Source organism: Lotus japonicus, chromosome 2, assembly GCF_012489685.1.
Source record: "Lotus japonicus ecotype B-129 chromosome 2, LjGifu_v1.2".
NCBI lineage: Eukaryota > Viridiplantae > Streptophyta > Magnoliopsida > Fabales > Fabaceae > Lotus > Lotus japonicus.
In genome coordinates this window covers 62,230,236-62,242,108 of record NC_080042.1, presented here as the reverse complement: position 1 = coordinate 62,242,108, position 11,873 = coordinate 62,230,236, and the positions used below count along the sequence as shown (strand labels likewise).

General features: G+C 35.9%; 1 protein-coding gene across 1 annotated transcript; it reads right to left on the bottom strand.

The window, feature by feature from the left end:
• Positions 1-5,967: 5,967 nt before the first annotated feature.
• Positions 5,968-10,166, bottom strand: LOC130738728 (uncharacterized). The gene is made up of 7 exons (XM_057590859.1): positions 9,292-10,166; positions 8,753-8,791; positions 8,598-8,668; positions 7,538-7,602; positions 7,108-7,197; positions 6,907-6,999; positions 5,968-6,577 (listed from the first exon to the last, which is right to left on the bottom strand). The coding sequence occupies exons 1-7, from the start codon at positions 9,726-9,728 to the stop codon at positions 6,176-6,178; spliced, it is 1,197 nt and encodes a 398-aa protein (XP_057446842.1). The 5' UTR covers positions 9,729-10,166; the 3' UTR covers positions 5,968-6,175.
• Positions 10,167-11,873: the final 1,707 nt, after the last annotated feature.

The following is an 11,873-nucleotide window of genomic DNA, read 5'->3' as shown; positions in this document are numbered from 1 at the left end:
TTCTATGGTCCTTATTTGATTTTTATTTATTTTATATTTATAAATAAATTGCAGAAGTTTTTAGTCGTTTATGGTCGAGATTGTTGGGTTTGCTATTTCAATACTGCGTTATATAATCATGTTTGTATGCCGTGTCACTGATGATGTAAATGTTCTCACCATGATTGATCGAACTGATAGTGAAAATTGACAATGGACTATGTCCACTTCTTACAAAACTTGAAAGTTGAAATCAAGTTCAACATAGGGGGGTTACTTTTTGCACTGGTTTTATTTCACCCACACCACCCAATTAGAATGCAAAATTAGTGTCAGAAAATAATTGGGTTCCAGAAAATTAATATGTCTGTTTGGGTGGTGTGGTGTGGAACAAAGGGCACCGGAAGTGGAAGGCTGATATGTGACCCTGTAGGCTGTAGCGACTTAGGTATCGGTTTTTTTAACACTTTAGTCAAGCTACTAGAACCTTGTATGTACTCTTGTCCTACTATAAATGGTCATTCTCACATACCAATTTGATTTCGGAACCAATTACACTCATATTGAGATAGAAGGAACCAATTAAACTCATACTGAGATATAAAGAGAAGAGAGATGATGAAAGATATGATATGATGTGATAGAAAAAGAAGAAAAATAATAAGAGAGAGTGAGTTAAAATGATATAAATGCGAAACTTGGGCGTGAATGAATTAAAATCTTTTAATTTCTTTGACAGTAAAGCTAATTTGATTTGCCCTTATTTTTGTCGAAAATATTGTATTTTGATTTATGATCCAGTTTATTACATTGTTTACTGAGTGTCTCTTTTTTTAATATAAAAAGTTTGTGGTTGTTTTATATTAAAATATTGATTATGTAGTTATTTTGGTTTATAATGAGGTTGGTCATTTTGACTTTTGAAATATGAAAATTTTCATTTTTTTTAAGAAATAGAAACGGTTGATTTTTTTAGGAATTAAAAAATATTTAATTTAATTCTCTCTTAACAAAAATGATTTTATTGTCTTTTAAGGACTGCATCAAACATTCTTTTATCTTTAGGGACAAAACTCTTTAGGGAGTCAAATGACACATTAACATCTCTAGATATATGTTGGAGACGAACGTTCCAATCACGCAACAATAAATGGTGAAGATCAATAAGTTCACTAGTTGGCTCATAAAATCTGAATCTGAATGAATAATTATATCTTCACACTTAAAAAATGAGGTGTGGAGAAGTGGAGGAAGAGAGAGATAGGAAGAAAGAAGAGAGAAAGTAAATGTGTGATATGTGATTTGATTGATAGAGAAAAGAGAAATAGATAGAAATGAAGGTGGAAAAGGAGTGAAGATGTGTGTATATATCATAACTCAATCCGTTTCGCAAAGAATTTGCTTAGTTTTCATGTCCCAAATCAACTGCAACCCAAACTTGAGTGCTTCAATTTCAGCTTGCAGCGAATCTCCACCTTGCTTCCCAACAAAGAAACCTCACAATCCACGTTTAAGAGTTATCTCGCACTAAACCACCCATGCCATTAGATTGAGTGAATGACTATACGCCTCATCCACGTTAAGACAATTAAGTGCGGTACGAGAAGCCTCTACAAATATTTAGAAGTCACAACATCCCCACGACTGCTGTGAGAACGACTGCTGTGAGAATACTTATCATAGTCCTTCTTCTCTAGCAAAATTCAATTATACATAAACTCGACAATCCATTGCTTTAGACCAATCACCATCTCATTTGCCACCACGAGAGGTAACGAGCTTGGCCCCGTAACGTGAGTCCGCATGTATGCCTGGGTTAATTTGGTCACAAAAAATTAATCAAATTCATATCGGTATCAACGATTAAGAGCATCTCAAATGCAAGGTTCTTAGTTTTTATTTTGGAGTTAAGAACTAAGAACTAAGAACTTTACCATTGGAGGTGCTGACATGGACTCCTTAGTTCTTAAAAATAAGAACTCAGTTCTTATATAAGAAGTTTTGCTTTTTGAGTTCTTAGCTTAAAATATTAATTATTTCACTCTCATCCTAATTACTTTATTACTTTATGAGTTTTGTTTTATTAAAAAGTATAAATAATGTGGTTGGTAGGACCAAATGAATAGTGGTAAGAACTAAGAACTAAGAACTAAGAACTCATGGTTGAAGCAAAATTGCTTGAGAGTTGCTTAAACACATGTGGCAATACGGGCTCACATAAATAGTGCTACGAAATAAGAAATAAGAACTAGCATTGAAGATGCTCTAATAATGTATTTTTCAAAAGCTCATGCCTAATCTACATTCTACATTAGACACATGTTTACACTTTCAAACGAACATTTTTACCCTAAAATATAATGAGTTTGACATTATTTCATTTGATTTATTCTTTATATTTTTATCTAAACACAAATATTCTCCGTATAAAATAATTATGTTCGAGTAAGTAAGATTAAAACTCTATGGTGTATTTGCTAAAATAAAAATTCATCATGAACCATTATGCAAACTCATAGTAGATATTTTTTTGTAAAATTTGACAGTGATGGTCAGTCCATGGTAGATTTCATCAAGAAAAATTAAAGGCTTAAAAACATTTTTGGTCCCCCACAAATGCTATGTGTGCAAATATGGTCCCTAAACTTTAAAAATAGCATAATGCATCCCCGACGTTACCTTCCGTCAACACTTTTGGTCCCTTCTCACTTTTCCATCCAAAAACTAACGGTTTTCTGGATTTTCCAGAAAACTCATCCCCTTCTTCATCTTCTTCATGCCTCCTTCCATCATCTTCATCATATTCTTCAAAAAAAAAAAAAAATTCCCATAAAGTTCAATTTCTTCAAAACCAAAAAATTCATTTTTTTTCCAGATTTTCAGAATCCCTAACAGCTAACATTCAATCAAGCCACCCTCTCTGAAATTTCTCAAACTCAAACCAGAAATTCCACAACAGAGGAAAATAAAAAGCTCGACCTCTTCTATCCTTTGTCAAACCCCAGGTTCCTCAACCACCGAACCCATTTGCATTGTTACCTCCTCCATCAATGACCTCGCAGCAACACTTCTTCATCTTCTTCTACATACCCACCAATGTTTGATCTAGCTGTCGTCCTTTTCGATCATAACAAAGAAGATGAAGAAGAAAGCAGATCTGGAACTCGTTGTCATTCTCTTCAATTTGGTTCGATCTGGTTGTGTGGCTGGTCGTTCTCTCTAATCTGGAACTCGCGTCATTCCCTTCAGATCTGGTTGCTTTGCTTTCTCTGTCCTCTATATTACTGCACTAATCTCTTTAATTTGGTCCTCATTCTCATTATTTTTTTCTCAGCCTCAGATCTGAACTCGGATCCACAAAGAGGTACTTCAATTTCAATCCTTTGAGTGAGAGGAGAAATGGAAAGGATTTGAGGTGATGGTGTTTTGGCGTTCATGAAAGAAATTTTGGAATTGTAAAAGAAAGTGTTGTTGCTTGGGGAAATTCTGGGGTTGCTGACATGGAGCGTTTTTCATTATATGCTAGGAGGATAGCCTAGGTGAAGATTATTGGTTCCCTTGTTCAATGTAAATGCTTGCTAGTGAAGTAGGAAGTGAGAAGGATTTTGAGGAAGGTTTAAGAAGGGGTCTTAATTTATTAGGTGGCTTTTGGCAAGATTAACAACTGGGACTTTATCTTTGGTGTTAATGGACTTTTGATTTGAAAATTTGTCTCACTATTTGATTCAAATAATTTGATTTTTTTTTGTTTTTGAAGAAATTGGATTTTCTGGAAAATTTTTTTGAAGAATATGATGATGATGATAGAAGGATGTGTGAAGAAGATGAAGAAGGGGATGAGAAAACGTTAGTTTTTGGATGGAAAATTGAAGAGGGACCAAAAGTGTTGACGGAAAGTAACGTCGGGGATGCATTATGCTATTTTTAAAATTTAGGGACCATGTTTGCACACATAGCATTTGTGGGGACCAAAAATGCTTTTAAACCATAAACATTTACCATTTAAATCACTTATCTATGAATTTGAAAAAAAAAACCATCAATGAATTTCTCATTGAAAAAGTCGAAATCATTGGATAACAACAACAATAGCTAACTTTGTCCGGAATAAACTACCAATCACATAAATGTTTAATGCAGCATTAAGATGGGGGCAAGCAAAATTTGTGGTGAGAAAGACTCCGAAAGATGTGTAACAATTTTGATGTGGATAAAGCTGAACCACAAACCAATGCCATGTTCAAAATATTGTCTGTCTGTTTTGCGTTTCTTCTACATTCTACGGTAGATAGGGGTGTTCATAACCGAACCAATTCAAACAAAACCGACAAACCGATCTAAAAAAACCGAAATCCAATCAAACCGAAAACCGAACGGACTGAAAATTGAAAAAACCGAAATTATTTATTGGATCGGATTGGATTTCGGATTTGATTTCCAAAACCGAACCAATCCAATCCAAACCGAACATTCACAAATATGTATACTTTTAGTTATACATATATCATTCCATTTACACTTACATAATATATATTTATTGTATATATATTGATTATATCACACATGCATCAAAGTTTACTATATACATGCATCAAAGTAAACAATTATAATCATAATTTTAAAATATGTTGACTATGTTATAATTTATAAATGTTATATTAATGTTATAAATTATGTATCATTGTATTTATCATATATTATATATTTTTAAAATTTATACAACACAATTTCAAAGTATAAAAAAGTGAAACAAAAACCGAACAATCCAATCCAATCCAAACCGCTATAGATTGGATCGGATTGGTTCGGATTTGAATTTAGTAAAAAAATCCATTGGATGACAAAATCATAAAACCGATGAGATCGGATCGGATGATTTTTCTCCTCAAAACCGATCCAATCCAATCCGCGAACACCCCTAAGTAGTGATATCTCTTTTTTTCTTCCGTAAAAACTATTTATTGATATTTCCTTGTAAAAATGAAAACGACACTGCTCCTTCCTCAACCTACTATAGTTTGAAAATCCTTACATGATATAAAAGAAAATTAGACAAATGCTAATAACATTCTTACAATGCTAACAACATTCTTACGAACCAAAACTAAAATAACATTTGTTGAAACGTATAACATTTTATGTTATGTATAACTTCTTTAACTTTTAATCGGAGAGGAGTCCGACCAAATCACTCGAGTAATTGTTAATTAAGAGGGAAGAATGACAAGCTTTCTGTTATTGCGGTACTTCTATCGAGAATACAAACTCCTCAGACGCTGAATCATGTCAATGAGGCTACCTGCAAAGAGGCTCTAACGTCAACATCTAAACATAAAGAAACACGTGAGAATGACGAAATATAAAGTACATATCTTAAGTTATGCGAGACCCGCCTTTTATAGGATAAATTATGAAGACAAGAGGTTTGAAGCGTCATGATGAATACTTGATATAGTTAAAGAGGGGAGTTGTTGGATCTTCTAGCACACGGCTTGGGGGACACACGTGTGTGCACTATACGAGGGCTTCAAGCGCCACGCTTGTTCCTTGGCCAGAGGGTCGATGACTGTGGATTGTGACACCATGCACTTGTGCCCTCGATCAAATGACTGTGGATTGTGACACCATGCACTCGTGCCCTCAATCAACGCGGATGGTTGTGGGGCTACAATTAATCTGAGATAGCTTATTCGTGGTCGGATAAGGGACGCAATCAGTTTTGGTGGATGTGATCAGGTGTAGGACATCACAATTGGTCTGGGAAGCTTATGCGTGGTTAGATGGGACAATTGGTTGCGACGATGGCTTTATGTTGTTTAGGTATGATGCCCCTCGTTCAACGGGGTCTCACTCCGCCGTACACGCAAGAGGGTCGGGGTTGAGTCTGAATGACCGGGCAAAGTGCAGGTTACTTGGTAAAACATAAACTTAGCCAAGATAACAATGACATTTTCCAAGAAAAAGAAATAACAGGATGCTAACAGTGTATGATAAAAGATATTTGCCTAACTAATTTTGTAAATAAATGAAACAGATTACATGGTTTTAAGCATTCCAAAACAAAGTATATGCCTCATATACATGGCTTAAGGTTTTCAGTCTCTACAATCAATATATTAGATCAGGAAAGTGCTGCCCTTCAAATCTTCTATGATTGAAAATTCCATGATGTTTCTCCTCACTTCTCTACCTAATCTCATATTCTATTATTCAGCCATTGAATTATGTCCTGAGTGATTTCTTCTCTTTCAGGTTCAAAGAGGAGGTCATGGGAGAATCCATCATACAATTTGATACTTTTGTGAGTTGAGGAAGCTTCTTCATACAGTTTTTGAGAAGCAACAGGATCTGTCACACAATCAGCAGTGCCATGGAGAACAAGGAATGGAACTCTCAATTTTCTGAGATTTTGCTGCAAGTAGCTCGTGATTCGAAGAATCTCATAGCCGGTTCGTACTCTAAGAGATCCGGTGCATACTAGTGGATCTGAGTATTTAGCAACCAGAGCCTCTGGGTCTCGAGAAACAGGTAACCCTTTCTTATATGCAGAATTACATTGATATGTTGGTAGCAAAAAGGAAACTATTGGAGCAAGTGCCTGCAATGAAGAAAATATACAGATGAATCACGAACAACTATCCCGAAAGATGCACAGTTTTACCTACTTTGTGTTGAAATTTAACTTTAGGGGTACTGATGATGGAACTCTAGAGTCTACACCACTTAGTCAAAGAAGCTCGGATACTATGTTATATACCGAATATCACAAAAGCTTTTGTTGTTGGTGGAAGGCACGTGAGTCGTTTTATATTATATTTATAAGAGGTTCTACTTCTTACGTATGTACATGCGATATGCCATGTTTAATGCGAGCAGGTACGTGCTATGATCTGATAAGTTTTGATGTAACCAGAAGTGTATGCTTACCACCAAAATGGGTTGAGAAGTTTCAACTCCAACTGCAGGTGATGTGAATGTAGCACCAACTATGCGAGATTCAACCTTTGGGTCAAGCAGTGCCTACAGTATAGATAGGAGTGAAAAGCTGAATCAATCATATACTCAGTAGATTCTTATCACTTTCTGACCATATTAAGTTTCATGAATCCAATTTTATACAAACCATACCTTAAGAGTAATGGCTGCACCTGTTGAGTGTCCAAAGCAGAAAAATGGAAGGCCAGGATTCTCACTCAGAACCTTATCAATGAATACTTTCTGTTTATCATCAATAAAACAATATTAGAACAAAGATAACTCAAACAGAAGCTTTCTAGCAACATTACTACTTCTCAACTTCTAAAACACATAATGCAAACATAAACCACAGACCCTTTCATTCAATATATTAAAAGAGCAGCCCAGTGCATCAAAGCTCCGGCTTAGCGCGGGGTCCGACCAATTGGTCTATTGCACACAGCCTGACCCTATTGCGCAAGAGGCTGTTTCCATGACTTGAACCCGTGACATCTGTCACATGACAACAACATTTTACCGTTGTGCCAAGGCTCCCATTTAGATACTTATTCAACAAAATTCGAGTATTTCCAGAACTTACCAGATCAGAAACAGCATCATCAAGAGAATGGACATATGCATGCAGTCCATCACTTCCACCATGACCTATGGAAGAGTAAACAACAGACAACATCAAGGTTTAAGCTAATGCTGAAAACCAAGTAAGAAACAATGAACAAGACGTAATCTACCAAAATAGAGCACTTCAGTTTTCAGGATAGGTTTAAGCGCAGGACATGGACTCATGAGAAATAGACATGTAATGTTCTGCAAACTATAATCATCCTAGTAACAAATTCCTATATTTGGAACCTAAATATGCTTTAACTCATGAAAAACAGGGAATTCTAAACTGCGAAAAAACAAGAAAATTTAAGCCAGTGTACTATTTTGTCTTGGTTTAAAGTCAGAACTTATGAACACACAATCTTTGAGCTCTACCAATCTTAAACATACCAAGCCAGACACAATACACCCAGATAACAAGCTTACTTATAAACAGGAGCTTCACATGTTACTTTATCGCAAAATAGGCATCCAAATAACTTAGCCCTGCAATATCCAAATATAGATGCATGTTGAAAAACAGGGATCACTAAACTATAAAACAAAACGAAGAAATTATCATTGTCTTCTATAATCCAGTTGAAGTATCTTATTTACAAAGGAACACATAAAATTTGTCAAAAAAATTGAAGCTGCTGAAATTTAGGTAATTGAATCCTCCTTCATTTCAAATAGGAAAATGAAATTTCACACTCCCACGATACACACACACACCTCAAGAGAGAAGAGAAGAGACAGAAAATTGGGGTGTAGAAGAAAAGAGAGATAGAGAGGTATGAAGGTGTAAAAGTTCATAATGAAAAGAAGACGAGTTGTTTCAAAAAAGTAAAGTAATGACATGATTGTGGAAAATGTCATGTCTATTAGTTATACTTTCTCATGTCAGGGCATGGACAAGGACAAGAAAATAGTTCTTAGCCCAATAGGGAAACAAAAGGATCTATTAGCAAGTTCATGAATCATAATTGAAATAGCTGCTGCTAACTACTCACAGTTAAAACATAATCACAAATTATAATTTGGTTCTTACTTACCAACCCAATCCATCCCATAAACCTTGTAGCCATTAGCATTAAGCCGCTTCGCAAAATCACTATATCTACCACTGTCATAGAATCATGGAGATAGCTTCAGGAAGCAAGAAGCAATAAAATGACTTCAGAACAAGAAATTGCCTGAAATTACGAACCTGTGTTCATTAAGCCCGTGCATAATAAGAACTAGTCCCCTGCACAAAGTAAGTAACACATTAGCTTCTCAAATTCTACCAGAAAGAAAACAATGTATTGAAAGGGGGAAAACTGAAGGAATAAATGCTTAAGCTGTAGAAACTGTGCAAGTTATGCTACCATAATAAGGCAGAAAACATAAACTCTAACAACCAAAATTGCAATCAAGTGATACCCCACTCAGTATTATAAGGTAAATGCTGAAATGTACCAAACAGTGAAACACAAATCAATTAATTTTCATTTACCTCTCAGCTCATATGCATATAGTGCATGTTTCGATACATAGTAGAAAGTCACAAGCCAAAATCATCAATAAAAGAAAAAACTAAAACAAGTTGCTTCTGTCCACCATGATTCGTGTTCATCATGATTTTCTAGCACATATCCAAACATGCACATAAGAAATCCCCTCTCAAAAATGAATTATTTGGAATCGTATAAGATTGCTCTGATTATAATTATAAGCTATGATTGAAAACTCTACACCAAAACCTACCTGATCTTAGCAGAGACCGGTGTCCAGCACTGAGTGAAAATGGTGTCACCCCTTTTTGTCCCCAAAAGCCAATACTCCCTCACACACCTCTCATCACCATCATCCACCACTCTCCTTATAGCCAAATCCCTCCTCACCACCTGATCCACCACCTTCTTCACCGCCGCAGCACCGCCGCCACTGCTCTTCCACGGCACTATCTTAGCCGGCACACGCACCACCGCCCCTTTCCGGTGACACTCGTGATGATGATTCTGCTGCTGCAGCAGCTTCTCCTCCTTTCCAGCACCAGATTTCTCAACCGGAGAAACCCTCCTCCGCCCCGTGAACGGCAGCAAAATCAGCATAACCACCGCGTACATCAGCATGAAGAGGCTCTTCAACGTTCTCGCAGATAAAGTGGCACTTTCCTTCAGAATAAACGCCTCTCTCGCCATTTTCAGCTTCAAAATCAAACACCCTTTTAAATTTTCTATCAACAAACCCCTCCTCCTTCTTCTGGGGATGCTTTTCTTCTTGGAAAATTCAATGTTTATGAAAAAAAAAAAATCACAAGAAAGAAGAAGGAGAAGAGAAATGATAGAAGTTTTGTCTGTTTGTTTGTTATGAAAAATGCAGAAGGTAAAAATAGTTTTGAGGAATGTGATGCTAAATATAGGAGAAGCTAAAACAGGGTGATGATGATGCTGTTGTTGTTGAATGGAAAATTGAGTGCAATGAAAATGGAGGAAAGTAACAGAACAGAGGAGAAAAACAGAGTATGTAGGTTGGATTGAGAAGGTTTTGTGTGTTGTTTGAAAATTGTATTGGATTTGGTTTCACTTTCTTGTGTTTTTGAGGGAGTACTACAACTACATGCGAGGAACGTAGGATTCGAGAATGGAGAGGGAGGTTCTATAGGACGACACGTGGTGTTCTAGAATATTGTTTTAAAGATTTAGATTTAGATGACGAAGTAGTCAAAATTATGTTATCATGTTATGAAAAATCAGAAAAACTGTCCATGAAGTATGGGGAAATGGATTGTTTCTAGATTCATCATAGAAATGTGTGCTTGTGTTATCAACACCTGTTCCCTTTTGGTTTTACTTTGCTTATGCACCTATGTCCTCATTTTGAGTCACTAAGGGGTGTTAACAATGGAGACCGCCTTAATAATTTTAGTTTCTTTGTCAACAATAGTTCACGAAGAAGTGAACACCAATGGATAAAGTACATTACATAGCCTGTATTAGGGATTGACGACTTATCCATTTAACGGCTTTTGTACCGGACGTTCCAAAAATGGGTACTGTACTCTCAAGTCGCGTGAATTCAATAATAGACGTATGCTGACATTTTAACCTTCCTTCTCCTTTTAAGGGTCTATCTGAAAAAAGAAAGATAATTCAGTACTTCTTAGTCATGAATATCTGGACAAATTGTCTCGTGGATCTTTTTGCTTCAGAGCAAAACAATTAAAGTTATGCTCAGTCAATTGGAATATGCATGATCCATATAGGGGATATTTACATTGAGAAGATCCATCGACATGAGACGAAGAGAAAGAAAAGTCGATCAATGTTATTTAGTTATTCATTTTAACCAATGATTCGTTATTGGAGCAGATAGCAACAACCATCTCATCCGGGAAAAGGCATCTTTTTCTCAACAATGACTTTGTCATTTGATCCAATAGTGTTCCGTTAGATAGGAACATATTTGATAAATATTCAGTAAGTACTATACTAGATCCCACTTTTCAATTCGACTATGAAGAATGAGCTTGAACAACATGTACTTTATTATATATATCATAATGGGAAATAACAGTTACATCATTAGATTTGATATAATACTTAAGTTTAGTGCAAGAGAGATACAAACACAAACACAACTTTTCGACTAAATTATATCTAGTTTCAACATCCGGTTCTCTTTCGATTCCTTCTTTGTCATCTTAAGCCAAAACGCTACCCATTGTTTCATCAGATGCCGAAATATATAACTTGATGCATTTCCTCCGAGTTGCTAGATAGTTCTTTATTTCTTCGAATGCTTCTTGGTGCTTGTAAGACCCAGGATTTTAGAATTAAATAAATAATTAATTTCCAACTCACGCATAAGATTTTGTGTCAGTGTGAGGGGAACTTGACTTGTGTTTAATGTTTGGATTAGCGTTATGAAGAAGAAAGTTCAGGAAATGACTAAGAATAGTACTATAGTCGCTATAGGTTATAGCACGAGCTTCATTCACTTCCGCCTTAGGGCGAAAGCGTTAGTAAAAGGCTAATCCGCTCTTAAAGCACTGTAGAAGCGGAATTCAAAAATATTTAGAGGATTATAAGAATTTATCTTATTCCTTTCCTTGACGAGTGTTTCGACACGAAACCCAGGAATGTACGAATGATCGATTTCGTTTCTCGGAAGTTTGCCGAAACTGAATCCCTGATATCTCAAGAACCTTAAAGTAAACTGTTGATGAAGACTTTTTCTATTCGGAGCTTCAAACGAAGATTCCACACGCATACACCCATTTCTTTCGATGTTTCCAATCTTTCTTCAGAAGGAAGTTTTCTCTTCCGACATCGACTGCAAAAAGT

Coding starts and splice junctions, on each gene's coding strand:
- LOC130738728 (XM_057590859.1), bottom strand. CDS start 9,728: ATGGCGAGAGAGGCGTTTATTCTGAAGGAAAGTGCCACTTTATCTGCG. Junction 7,603..8,597: donor TTATGGGATGGATTGGGTTG/GTAAGTAAGAAC, acceptor ACTCTTCCATAG/GTCATGGTGGAAGTGATGGA. Junction 7,198..7,537: donor ATGATGCTGTTTCTGATCTG/GTAAGTTCTGGA, acceptor GATGATAAACAG/AAAGTATTCATTGATAAGGT.